The 14159-nt window shown below is 43.1% G+C and overlaps 2 protein-coding genes across 2 annotated transcripts; one reads left to right on the forward strand and one right to left on the reverse strand.

The window, feature by feature from the left end:
- Positions 1-2694: 2694 nt before the first annotated feature.
- Positions 2695-6112, reverse strand: fignl1 (fidgetin-like 1). Its single transcript, XM_041947805.1, has 2 exons — positions 5984-6112; positions 2695-5281 (listed from the first exon to the last, which is right to left on the reverse strand). The coding sequence occupies exon 2, from the start codon at positions 5262-5264 to the stop codon at positions 3318-3320; it is 1947 nt and encodes a 648-aa protein (XP_041803739.1). The 5' UTR covers positions 5265-5281; positions 5984-6112; the 3' UTR covers positions 2695-3317.
- Positions 6113-6897: 785 nt separating this feature from the next.
- ttl (tubulin tyrosine ligase) lies at positions 6898-13524 on the forward strand. The gene is made up of 7 exons (XM_041947604.1): positions 6898-7632; positions 7856-7934; positions 8071-8303; positions 8574-8709; positions 8808-9077; positions 10213-10356; positions 10880-13524. Exons 1-7 carry the CDS (start codon positions 7464-7466, stop codon positions 11076-11078), a joined length of 1230 nt encoding a protein of 409 aa, XP_041803538.1. The 5' UTR covers positions 6898-7463; the 3' UTR covers positions 11079-13524.
- The last annotated feature ends 635 nt before the right edge of the window (positions 13525-14159 follow it).

Raw genomic sequence — 14159 nt, forward strand, 5'->3', positions numbered from 1 at the left:
ACACACTAGGGTCTGTATGAGTGTGGAGACTTTCCATGTACACATGCACACACACACAGCAGCACGCTGACATGTGCTGCGTCCAGGACCTGAAGAGTCCCGCTGGTCCTCAGAGGAGCTGCAGCAGCAGCAGAGAGCTGGGACGTAGAGGATCAGGCACTGGAGCAGAAGGCAGGGGCCGGGACTCTGAGGGCCAGGCCTGTCTGGAGAGGCTCAGCCGAGGCCGGCGGAGGAGCTCGACGGCGTTGTGCTGCGACAGCCACGTCCAGATGGCTGCTGTGTGATTTAGCGGAAACGGGAAGCAGCTGTGGCCAGCGCTGAGCCCCCCCACGCTTGACTGGGACCCAACAGGGGAGGGAGGGCATTTGCATGAGAGGGATAATCTGGCCAACCAACTCTGGCCCTGCCAGAATCCCAAATCTCACTTCCCCTTTCAGCCAGCTGACTGAAATACTCCTTTAAGAAGTAGACTTAGCCACTTCCAGTGTGCTGTTAACAGGGTCCAACCAGATGTTAGTAGCTTTTCACACTTTACATGCCTGTGTCCCATAACTGGAGGAACATAACAGATAATTCACTGCAAACTTTGTGAAGTTGGTCACTGTTTTTCAACATTTGGGACCAACTGCACCATTAAATATCACACTTGACTGTCTCTCTGGGATTTTCTTCCCATCACTGGATGCCCCTTTGGTAATGAGCAAATCTGTATATGTGTGTATTAAATATAAGGTCTGTCACCACTTTCACAGTGGTGGAAAGGAACAAATTCAATCACTCAATTACTGCATTTATATACAATTTTAAGGTACTTGTACTCCAGTCTTTCTATTTTATGCTACTTTATACTTCTACTCCACCACATTCCAGAGAGAAATATTGTACTTATTACTTCACTATATTTATCTAACATCTTAAGTTACTTCTCAGATTAAGATTTTACATGAAATATATTAATAAATTAAATCAAACCAGCGGTTCCCAACAGCTGTATACTGAGGGCCCCTTGTCATGCATCAGTTGTCTATGAGTCGTTATCAATTTTAATTTAATTTAAACTTGTTACATAGATTCATGTAGAGTGTTTGAGGCCAAAAGAGGTCAAATTATCCAATATGTCATCACAGAACTTTTTCCTTCTTTCCTACCTCGTTAACTATCTCACAACCCAATCACTATCTGATTTTTTGCTGCACGTGGCTCGAGGAGAATATAGGTAACTCTGGATTACATGCTGCATTGCTTCCTAATGAATCCCTCATGCGTGTAAAGGCAATTTAAATCCAGTGCAGACATGGCAGACCCGCCACCAACAATGAAAACTACTATACAGAGAAGTAATTACAGAATGTAAACGTATTGAATAGCTATTGCTTGAAAAAAAATCAATCCATATATAATATAAAAAACTGAAAGATTATACCTTTAAATATATTTTGTTTAAAAACACTTCTATACTTTCACTCAGGTCAATTTTTGGTGCAGGACTTCTATTTGTAAGTGAGTATTTTTGCATTGTTGAACAGATACTTTTACTTTAAGGATGTGAGTGCTTCCTCCACCACTGTCTCTCTACTGCTGAGATAGTAACTGAAGTCTTGGTGACACATTTCTACCTCAATTTTGTCTTTTTTCCACATTTGAATGACAAACATATGGAAGCAAATTACGCTATCTTTTTTTTTTTTTTTTTTTTTAATATATGTACTGTGTAATGTGTTTGTGACCACACAAACCCTGATGTGACCACTGCTGCACAGTCAAATTGAGGTACAAGCTTCCACCATATGGCACTATTTTCAGTCCATACTCTCTGGATCCCGCCAGCACCAGAGGAATTCTGTGCATCTGTCCTGGTCCAGCTGTGAGGAGTCCCCGTGTGCGGAGACGCCCGAGGGGAGCTTGTGTGACTACTTTCACTGCTGGCTAATTCAACAAAGTTTCAATCCAGTGGCCAACCACACGTCTGAAATATTTATCAGCAACTTGACAAAAAGATGAAAAATAAATGAAAATCTTTTTTCATGATCTTCCAGATTTTCAAAGATTGTTTCATTAAACTTACATGAGATTTTCATGTGGGCACACTCTATAATGGTCCTCTTCAATAGCAGCGTATGTATGACCAGTGAGGCGTCCAGCTCAAAAAACATCAACAATGAATAAGAACCTCTGTTGACATCTACCACTTGGCAAAGGATTAACCAAGAGTCTGCTGTGTGGAGGAGAACAACTGGCCATCTTATGAATAATGATAGCTGAGACATTAGCTGGACAGCTAGTTTGAATATATACATCTACACCAGCCATGAACCTGTGGATCAGGGTCAGTATTGAAATGATGGAGTTCATGCTTTTTCTAATTTTCTAATAAAAGGGATTTATTGCAGTAACAGATTTTCCTGTTGAGTGCACTGCTGTCTTAATCACTGACAGGAAGGGAGGCAAAGAATAAGCAGGGTTTTCTTTTTCTCTTTTTTTAAACATGAGATCCTGGATATTCTGTGTTGCTCAGCTTCTGTAGATATGATTCGCTCATCCAGACTCAGGAACATTTCAGGACAATGAGACTTCAGGCAAAATGTTAGAGATGCGCAAAAAAAGCTCTTCACAAAGTGCTCACACTGCCCTCTGTGGATTATGAGGAGGAGGATCAAGCAGGGAAATGCCACGATGCACTGGAGATAAACGTACTGTTGATTTATTCCAATTCTGATACGTAAACAAACTGTAGATCATGGCAAAATACATTTTATTAGGAAAACATACAATTTTAGCAATGAATTCAACTGAAACAAATTACAGCAATGGCAAAAGTTAAGTCTTAACAAACTGTGTGTGATACCGGTGAGAATGTCTTTGGGAATGATACATATGCTGAACATCAAAATATTCAAAAAAAGATATTCACCACAATGAAGAAATTAAAACACAGTTCATGTGCTTAACATGGTGTCTAATGCTTACACCAAACCACAAAGGAACAGTAAATTTAAGACCTGAACCCTTCACCTGTGTGCCCCTTGGACACACAGGTGCGAGACAAAATAACAGAAACACCTGCTCCGTATAATGCAATTTAACACATAGCTCTACATTTAGAAAACAATCTTTCTGAAGCTTTCTGTCAAGACTCTAACAGAGCTGTCCAACTGTAAGCTCGTGTTTTTAGGCAGTGTGAGGTGCTCTTGCTATTTTGTTGACAATATTTAAGATCAATATTTTTCTCCGGAGCTTAAATGTTTATCTCAACTCTGTTCAAAATAACATCCCTAACTTTAGTAGAGGTGGAGGATAATCAGGATGAGGAGCCACGTTTAACGTCCACATCCAAATGTCTTATTCCACTCTTCATACAGCTCCAAGTCTTTCGATGAGACGCTGGGTCGTACCGTCTTCAGGGCCTCCTGGAAGTCACTGTACAGGATTGGTCGCACCTGATCTGCAGTGATAGTGGCGATGTCACAGAGCTGGATGCTGCGGATGGGCCCCAGCGCTGCCTCTCGACACAGCTGAGTCATGTCAGCCCCCGAGAAGCCCTCGGCGGCTGTTACGACGCTCTCCAGCTCCTGCTCTCTCAGCTGGTTCTTCTCTCGAGCCATGAGGTTAGTCACTATCTGCCGTCGGGCGGCTGCCTCAGGGAGGGGGATGTATAACCTCTTTGCCAAGCGTCGTCGGGCAGCCTCGTCTATCTCTTGAGGCCGGTTGGTGGCGCCCACCACCAGGATGCGGTCCTCCGCTGCCGTTGCCGCCCCGTCCAGCTGAACCAAGAACTCTGTCTTTATCCTACGTGATGAGTCGTGCTCCCCGTCCGTCCGCTGGGACAACAGCGAGTCAATTTCATCAATGAAAATGACAGCAGGCTGGTGGCAGCGGGCAATGGCGAACAGAGCTCGCACCATTTTTTCTCCTTCACCCACCCACTTGGATGTGAGCGATGACGCACTGATGCTAAAGAAGGTGGCACCTGACTGGCAAGCTATGCACTTTCCTATCAGAGTTTTTCCAGTCCCTGGAGGTCCAAACAGCAGGATGCCTTTGGGTGGACCACGGAGACCAGTAAAGATGTCAGGTCGCAGCATGGGCCAAACCACAATCTCCTTTATGGTGGTCTTGGCAAACTCCAGGCCTGCTATGTCATCCCAGGCAACAGGGGGGCCGTGGTCCATGATCTCACTCATGATCAGCTCAATTATCTTTGGCTCGATGTTTTTCAGACGCTCATCCAGGATTTGAGGTTCCTGATTGGAATTATGGCTTGTCCCACCTTCTTCCTCCTCCTGTCGTGGAATAGGTGACACAAATTTAGAAAATGCACCTCGAGGCCTGTTGGCACCCAGAGATTTCTTCACAGTTGGTGCCATCCCAGCAGCCTGACCTCTCTGGGGCTGATGGGAATGTTTTTTCTGTTGATCAACAATGAACTGCTCGCGAGCCGATTTGAAGTTGCTCCCAGCTCGCTGGTCAGTGCCTGCTTGACCTCCGTGTTGCCCCCTGCCTCCATCCCCTCCATCTGAGTTATAAAAATTCTTCCGCTTAGATGGGTTGGCAGTTGAGAAGAAGGAGGACTGATAGTTTTGCATGCCCCCTGCAGGGCCAGGGTTTCCCTGTGAAGGAACTGAAGAGGGGTGACTAAACACAGCCTGTGGTCGGGCTGGAGGTCGGGAGAATGAGTTTTGATTACCTGAGATCCCCTCAGAGCCTCTTGGCCGATCCGACATAGTATTAGTAACAGGGTTACTGGCAGTGTTGTCAACCTCTGTTTTAGGCGCTGGTGGTCCTACGGGTTTGAATAATGCAGCCTCTGACCTGACACCGGTAAAGGGTGCAGTCAGGGAGCTGCCTCTGTTCTCTTGCCCCACAGATATGTCAGCATCTCCTGGTGCCACCAGGGAGGCCCCTCCCCCTGTCCCTGCCTGAATCATCTTCTGCACGCAGGGCAGCTCCACCACACTGTCCATGGTCAGGGACGACTCCCATTTGTCACTGTAGTTCCTCTGACTGCGGGCCAAATGCAGTGCGCTCTCTGCATAGTTGTTAAGCCCGGTGCGGGGGTCATCCGAGTCCAGCACTGCGGCATAGCGCTCCGAGTAGGTCCTGAGCAGGCTGGCCATGCCGGCCTGAGAGAGCTGGGAGCTTGCCCATGCATACTGAATGGAGAGGATGTGGGCCCGGTAGGCATCGGCCGTCTGTTCAGGTGTACAGTTGCCAGATGAAATGTCAAAGGACCTCCTCTGCCATTCGTCCAGGTGTGCGCCACTCATGCCTGGCCTGCTCCAGTCTGGTGAAGGAGAGGGGACGAAAATTATTAAAAATACATGATCTCAGTAAAAGCCAAGGCACACATTATCCCTAACCCACATACACACACAAAAGGTACATCCCATGACATTACAATCTGTGATACGTATGGGCATATGATAGCGATCTCTTGATTTAGTAATGCACTTTGATGAAGTCCAGGGACTCAAAAGAACAGATTCAAAAAGCAGGTTAAAACTGAAGCAACAGAGGCTGAGATATCCTGACATTTAGCCAACAGAATAGAGCCAAGCTCCAAAAACACTGGATCTCACTTGTGAGCATACTAGCTCAATAGCATGTCTTCGTTAGGACAGTCACCTGCCTGTAACTGCCCAAGTCTTTGAAACCCCTCAAGTTTTAAAGCAGGCCACAGAGAACAATATACATCAGTTTAATTACTGACCACGATTAGTAAAAGACTGCGTAAAATTGGTACAATGCCCCTTTAAGTCTATGCAGCTAGGCTGAATATCTAATGTGATGGATGCTGCTGCGGTGTCCTTTAACTTTAGGTTATCATTTATTCGACAAACAGGGAAGCATAGCTTAGCCTCCATGACATGCAGTTATAAACAAACTACGGACGGGACCTACTGCAGGCTACAGGCAACAAGTGTTCACTAAACTACCCCGCACCACACAACATGCCACTCTACTGAAGAAGAGGGACGTCACTTACTATCAGTGATATCTCCTTAAGATAGTCTGACATAAATAAATAGGCGCTACACAACAAACACAAGCTTTGGTAAGTTTAGTTGCTGGAAACTGCTCCACTTAAACTCGCCGTGAGATCGTTCCCGCCTCCCGTTTCTTCTTCAACGCTGCGACTTCCGGCCACGTTCCAATTCGTTAATCGAAAACCTAAATTCATATTTGAGCATCGCTTTCACCTAATGTATGAACCCAGCCAAAACAGACCCAACTTTTATCATTATTGAATTGACAAAATGACGTTAAAGGGGAAAAGATAGGAACAATACGGACCTAAACTGAAGCGCATAACTCATTATCTGAATATCTGAACGGGGCCCATAACTTGTCACAACTAGGGAGTGCTCCATTTATCCTCCAGGTTCGCCCAGAGACTGGTCGGTATCTGTTCGTGTGTTATTAAGCTCTATCAATATCCACTTAAAGATTCTTTGTTTATGATAATTAGTTAAAAAACTACAAGGCAATCTTGGCTTCTTTCTTGAGTTTCAGAACACATTTTTCCGGACTATGGTTTCAACAATAGGCTCCTGGCTGCTAACTTGTGATCTCTGACGCCATCTTGTGTCCGCCGCACGCTAAACAAATTTACTGATCAGAAAGTCGCTTTATCGTGTTGTCTTCTGGGAAATGTAGTACCAAGGTTGTTGACATGCAGTCGGAACTGAATTTCGACATGAATTATCTTTTAGTAAATTATGCACATAGATACACTGTATTCCAAGTGATGGTCTTTTGATTTTATCATTATAAGAAACGCTTGAATACAAACGACCCGTGATATTAGTGTGCTCGTAAACTACAGTAACCACAACCTTGGGGCTTTTTGTTTATGCCGTCCACAGTGGATGACATCGTCTGCAGAGTTTCTGAGATTAAGGCATACGATGCCGGTGGGAAAATAGGCTGCGTTTGACATATTGTGCAGCCAACTAGCTAGTTAGTTAATGTTTAGCACTATTTATCACAAAAGTCTTTGTCTTCGAGTGGAGGTACCGGAAAAGTTTCCTGGACAGCGGCTCACAGTGGTCGCACCGTTAGCTAACGTTAAAGCTAAACTGGAGACGGGATGTAAATTAATCCAGACGGGACCAGCCCCAGGAGCCGGTAGCAGCAGTCAGTCACACCCTTGTCTGGGATTTCTGGCGGAACCCTGCCTCCTGAGCAATATCAGCCTGCTATCCTTCACATGTTGTGATGTTTTGTGTAAAGAAATGTTAGCCCCAGACGTCTGAATTGGGCGTCAGAAAAGCTGTGAGTTAACTGGGAAGTGTGGACTGGATATGACTGACTCATCATCATGGTACGGACAGAGGAGATAACCCTGAACGGTTTGTCTGCTGCAGGGCCAACCAGATAGCCTCATCAGCTAGCGAGACTGCTACATTATTCGCGCATTCAATCGTTTTCCACTCTATACTGCCCCTCGTAGTCAACTTGGCATTATGAATTCCCCGATGTACACCTTTGTCACCCGTGACGACAACAGCACTGTTTATGCAGAAGTTTCCAAAATCCTCGTCTCAACCGGACAGTGGAAGAGGCTGAAAAGAGACAATCCCAGATTCAACTTAATGCTTGGTGAACGGAACAGACTGCCCTTTGGACGTCTAGGTGAATAATGTTCTTTCTTATTTCGTTTGATGCTAACAGCAGACAGACAGAAAAGTGTGTCTGTGCTATATTTGGTGCACACCCACTCAGTATGAGACAGCTGCTGTGACTGAGCTGAGCTGCTTGCTCCAGCATCCTGTGGAAAGAGTGTGTCTCACTGAGCTAAATGTGCAGGGTGTACACATGTGGTTGTTTGAATGCATGCCCCCTTTGGACTTCACAGGTCATGAACCAGGACTGGTGCAGCTGGTGAATTACTACAGAGGTGCAGACAGGCTGTGCAGGAAGGCGTCTTTGGTCAAGTGTGTATCTGTCTTTTTAAATTGAAAGTCTATATCTTTTGCCTTGCTATGATTCATGCCACTGATGTACTTTTCAGCAAATGAATTATTTAAATGATTGTTACATTAGCTGAACATTTCTCTTCTTTACCATTAGGCTAATAAAGACGAGCCCAGAGCTGTCCGACTCCTGCAACTGGTTCCCAGAGTCCTACATCATCTATCCCACTAACCTCAACACCCCTGTTGCTCCAGCTACAAATGGCATCAGCCATCTGAAGAACAATCCCAAGACGGATGAACGGGAAGTTTTCTTGGCCTCCTATCATGCTAAAAAAGAAAGTGGGGAGGGCACAGTGTGGATTGCCAAGTCCTCTGCCGGAGCTAAAGGTAAAACCTATTAACCATTTTTCACTTAAATCCAAGATAAAAATTAGCCTTAGTCAGATATTTTCCCTTCAGCGTCTTATTCAGTGATATTAATTTGAGTCAAAGAGATTACATACACACTCTCCCTGAGCTAGTTTGAATATTTTTGCTACGCTATAGGCAAACGTTTTCTCTTTTTGAAATCCCCCTATGATGTGATCTACTGCTTGTATTGTTTGCCGTTTTGAATTGAGATGGCATGCATTACCATATTTGTTTTTACTGCAACAGGTGCTGGTATTTTGATATCCCATGATGCTAATCAGCTGCTGGAGTACATCGATAATCAGGGACAGGTTCATGTTATTCAGAAGTACCTGGAGAAGCCTCTGCTTCTGGAGCCGGGACACCGCAAGTTTGACATCAGGTAAGTCTTTCATGTTTAGCTCACACCCGCAGAGTTTGTGCTAGTTTGTCTGGACTTTGTAACCGAGCCTTTTATGTGTTACGTTATGCTACTGTTAGGAGCTGGGTGCTAGTGGATCATCAGTACAACGTCTATTTATACCGGGAGGGTGTGCTGAGGACTTCCTCAGAGCCCTACAACAGCTCTGACCTCCAGGACATGACCAGCCACCTGACCAACCACTGCATCCAGAAGGAGCACTCCCAGAACTACGGACGATATGAGGAGGGGAACGAGATGTTCTTCGATGAGTTCAGGCTGTACCTGCTGAACACTCACAATGTCACCCTGGAGACCACCATATTACCTCAGATCAAGCAGATCATAAAGTAGGTACTACTTGTTTTTGCTGCTGTAGTTTTGGATTTCATCTAATAGAAAGCATGTATATATATATATCAGTCTTTTACTGAATCCCAAACCACTAAAACTAGCTTATTTGTAAAGTTGAAGACATTCTCCAAACTTAAATATTGAAAAGTGCTGACTGAGTTGTATGTATGGAAATAATGAATTCTTGTTCAAGTTCCTTGGAAGATCAGTAACATTTTACTCAGTAGGCAATATGAGGGTTGGAAAAATGAGCTAAATGCATCCCCCTTGTTAACCTGTCACCCCCCCCCTCTGCATCCTCCAGTAGCAGAGAGCATGCAGGGGCAGAGGGGTTGTTTAGTTGAATATGTGTGCACGTTACAATCTATGGCCCCGGCCACAGCACTAAAATACCAGTAACGTAACTGTGCTGCGTATTGATTACTCCATTGAGCTGTCCATGGTGCTGAAGTAGCAGATGGATTTGTAGCTGGACCTTTTTCTCTCAGTCCCGCCCTTCTGACAGTTTCATCTTGGATCGGTAATATTGTCCCAACTAAATACTATAAACACCCAATTCTATACTATGTCGTAGTCTACATAGAGCAATGTCGCATTCATGATCATAGTAACAAGTAGCAACGTATAGTCACAGAAGAGAGACAGGATCATAGAGACACAATGCTGCCTGTATTATTCCTATCATATGCCTATAGTATTTCTATGAACACCTCAGTAACATCTGTGTTGCTGAAACTACACCCTCAGAACTGTCCACCTGTGTAACAGTATATTTTAGGAAAGCCACGACTACAGATATAGTTTTTACTATAAGGTTAAGATTAGGGTCACCCCCCCTGTTAAAATCACCTACTGATTTTACCCTTCTAGATAGCTGGATACAAACAAGAGAGATGAGATGGGACAAGTTTGCTCTAGTTTAAGGTGTGTGAAAGCCACTGATTTCAGCTTGTAAATAAAGTCATGTCGTCTTTGTGGAACTTTGTTGAAGTAGAGGTCTGTAAAGGTTTGAACGATAAACGATTGCTTAATGCCTGAATGTTTCTAACGAATTCCTTCACTTGGAGTTGTTTAGGTGCTTGTTATTAACAGCCACATGACTTGAAATGATTTTGCCATCTGGTTTCACAGGAGCTGTCTGACATGTATTGAGCCGACAATCAGCACCAAGCACCTGTCCTACCAGAGCTTCCAGCTCTTTGGATTTGATTTCATGGTGGACGAGAGCTTCAAAGTGTGGCTCATTGAGATCAATGGAGCTCCTGCCTGTGCACAGTCAGTAACATTCAGCTGATTGTTGACATGAAAATGTTCCTTACTTTGCATCCCTTTCAGTTTTCCATGTCTTTCACCACTGATTTTTCCATCTGTAAATCTTACAGCCTTGCACTCTGTCTCCTATTCATGTCTATTCCTGTAGAGTACAGTTAGACTTTTTTGGCTTGTGTTTACCATACGAGGAAAACAAGCTTTTAATCAGTTTGCCTTATTATCTTAGATCATATGGGGGAAATGTTGGAATAGTTTTCTGTTTTTCTTCCATGGAGGCTCAGATTCAGAAATGGGGAAGCTTTGAAAATGTTACCATTGTCTTTTTTTAGCTAAACATTTGAATTTTGTTCCTCATGAATTTTAATGTTTGACTCCTCAGTGAACCTGAAGTTTCCTATGGTAGATATTAAATGAGTGACAGCTAGCTGTGGGATCAGAGTGATTCCTATAGACTTCATTGAACTCAGTAAGTCCATAACGCAAGTGTAAGGGCAAGTTGACACTTTTATTGTCCCTCCCCCACCAGGAAACTATATCCAGAACTATGTCAAGGTATCGTGGATGTGGCCATTTCCAGTGTCTTCACCCTGAACAGCGGTGGTGACTCCTCGTCTGCTTCCTCTTCTCCTTACTCCTCCTCCCCATCCTCCACGTTCACCACCAACTCCTGCTCCTCTCCCAAACTGAGAGCGCCTCTTCACGTGGGCCCTTTCACACGACTGTAAGCACACAGATATCCCCCTCGTCTCCTCCGTACTAGAAGCGTCTTCATCCTCTGTCCTCACTCCTAAACTGTACCTGAAGAGTAGCACATGCCAGCGAGCCGAGCCTTTAATTGTAGCTTGCCTGTCATGCCTGGAGGTAGTTGGTCTTTCTATGGAACTTTACTCAACTGCAGAAATGATCTCTCCACTCCTGATTATGCATATTATGAATGTGAGGATGGTTATGATTGGATCAACAAACTTCCTGGGAGTTTCTGAATGAGGACAGATAGCCTTCCATCTCAGTTCCACCACCAGTTTCTCCCCAAGCAGATTAATGGAGTTCTGAAGGATGCAGACATGCTCCAACTGAGACTGTAGTGCCTTACATTTCCAGCCATGCTCCCTTAAAAAGACTGCCAGTTAGCTTGCTGTGTTACTGTGACTTGTACATGTTCTATAAGCCTTTGCACTGTTGCTCTATAAAGTCAATGCGGTCATGATCAGTCCATGAGACTTAGCATAAAACAGATTCCTTGATATTTGAGATCTCATTCAATTTGTGTAATTTCGAATGCTAGTTTTCTCAACAGACATTCTTCTCATTTTTTCATCCGTGAGGAATGCTAACAGTGATCAAGGTTTGCCTTGAAAATCAACATTCCTCTTAACTTTGACTGTGTGGACGCTTCATATTATTCACATTCAGGGCAGCAGGGTGGCAAAAGTGACCAGGGAGGCTGTCCTTCATCCGTCCCTGCAAGTTCTGTTCAAGTGTCCCTGACCTCTGTATGGCTGAGAGCAAAGGGAAAAAGAGAACTCCATAAGGGGGGCCAATAAAGTATTAGCTGACATTATTCTGTTCTCAACAATGTCTTTATACAATAGTCCAGCTGAAGATGTTTTGTCATTTGAAGAGAGCATGTTTGTGTGACAGCATGTCGTAGTAGTATGCATCCTCATTTAAACCTCCACAACACCTTTTGCCCCGGTTTGTAAAGAGCTGCCCTGATGTTTTCTTTCTGATGGATAAAAAAAGCTAGACTGTCATTGTAAAGTGTTATCAGCAAGTGGGTTATGTTCTTGAACTGCTGAAATGAAAGTAGAATAGATTGTACAAAGTGTGTTTCTGAAGTATTTAAAGACCCCATGAAGTGAAACTGACTGGACATAATAAACATTTTAAGATAACAGAGTTGCCGGAGAGCAAAAACACAGCCACAGGTCTTCACCACACTTCATAAATGCCTTTTTTGTTTCTTGGGGTCCTTAAAATACTTCAGTTTTCCTTCCTTTGATAAATCTCTTGTGAATAGATAGGACCGTAGGAGTGTACCTGTCCAAGATGACTTGTGTCAAATGTATTTTATGTTAGACTGTTTGTTAGAAAGGAATGTTTAGTTTTTTTGCAGATGAAACTCAAAATTAGCTCGAAATTTGCACATTGGGTAGTTGACTCCACTGTTGTTTTCCAGGGGCTCATTTTAAACAGAATAAATCATCATAGGAGTTTTACTAGGTATGTCTCTAAGAATTGTATAATCCCTGCTGCTCCTCTGTTTTAACTTCAGTTCAAATGTGTGAGGCATTGCTTCCCAATTTATGAGTAACATAAGTTAAGGGACACCATTACAGCATTAAGTTATGTTTTTAATCCCTGCGTATTTGTGTTTACAAGCTGACTCTGGGGAATGAAGGATATGTAAGTGGCAGAAGGTCGGAAAGATGGAGTAGTTACAGAGCAGGTTATACTGATAAATTCAACCTTGTTCTTTGAAAGAACATGGCTATTATAAAGATTAATCCCAGTCACTAACAATATATGATCCATTTCTGTGATGTACTACAGAGCCCTGCTGCAGCTGAAATTGTGTTTGGAAGTTTGATGTTAGCAGAAAAAGGGTATGTATGACATGATTGTGTTGGCAAATGAGTTCCAAATGTTTGCTATTTTTTGAAGTATCAAAAGCAAACTATCTGTATTTGTTTTTACTAAATTTGTAGGGAAATGTCTTTCCATCAAAGGGAAGGGTGCCTTAGAGGGAATTGCATATTGATAACAAGAAGCAATGGACCTCCAGCATTTAAATGCACCTTCATTTGTTTGTTTGCATCAAAGTGAATTTGCCTCATTCATTATTTGACCTCTTAAATTTAATGATGTCATTTCCTCTAATTCAGTTTCTTTGCACATCTGGCTCAGTTTGTTGTGGTTTTTTTTATGCGTGTCATGCTTTTCCTGGATTTCCTCATCTTTACCAAAGATCAAATTCATGCTGTATTTCCAGTGTCAAATAATGTTTTGTAGCTGCTAAAATCTGGATATTATCACGTTAACTGGCCAACATGCTCCAAAAGCAAGTATCACATTCAGAGGGATGTCTGTGCTGTGTTTTTGTTAGGTGATGTTTTATCCAAAATCTTGCATGAACGTTTGTCTTTATCAGAAAAAAATATTACTACAATAAAAAATATTACTACGATCAAGCTTCTGTCATGTGTATTTTTCTGTTTTACACAGTCCATGTGAGTGTGTGTGTGAGGTTCTTCTGTATCATTTTCAACTGTTAAGAGAAAGTATTCATGTCATTGCTACGTGTTGTACATGCTCCCTTACAGGAAAAATGGGACACTAATAGTAAAAAACACCCAGCAGCAGCACAATAAGACAAAAGACAACAGCTGAAAACAATAGGAAAGAGATTAACACTAACAATAAGTGTGGTAAAGTGCATATAAAAAAATGCATTACTCAAGAAAGCACTGAGAATATTGACCCATCCTTCATAATCAAACACCGATCACATCAAACACTGATCACTGTAGATATCTTCAGGTGTGTGCTACCTTCAGACTATAAAGGTGCTGATGCAGATGAACCTGAAGATGCTTCAGAGCCAGACAATAGGGACACAATGGTGCTGCTGCCTCACAAGGCGAAGCCTTTAAAGTTGTAACTAATGGCTTCATTAATAGTTAGAAAGCAGTCTTATAGATCAGTAATAAAGCATTAAGGACTGGGTGGTGTATATCTCTTTAAACAGCATAATTTGTTAAATAACTTTGTTATTTTCTTTCATTCTTCAAGAAGAACGTATGTAT

The sequence above is a fragment of the Chelmon rostratus genome, chromosome 11 (assembly GCF_017976325.1).
Source record: "Chelmon rostratus isolate fCheRos1 chromosome 11, fCheRos1.pri, whole genome shotgun sequence".
NCBI lineage: Eukaryota > Metazoa > Chordata > Actinopteri > Chaetodontiformes > Chaetodontidae > Chelmon > Chelmon rostratus.

Coding starts and splice junctions, on each gene's coding strand:
- fignl1 (XM_041947805.1), bottom strand. CDS start 5,264: ATGAGTGGCGCACACCTGGACGAATGGCAGAGGAGGTCCTTTGACATT.
- ttl (XM_041947604.1), top strand. CDS start 7,464: ATGAATTCCCCGATGTACACCTTTGTCACCCGTGACGACAACAGCACT. Junction 7,633..7,855: donor ACTGCCCTTTGGACGTCTAG/GTGAATAATGTT, acceptor TGGACTTCACAG/GTCATGAACCAGGACTGGTG. Junction 8,710..8,807: donor CACCGCAAGTTTGACATCAG/GTAAGTCTTTCA, acceptor TGCTACTGTTAG/GAGCTGGGTGCTAGTGGATC.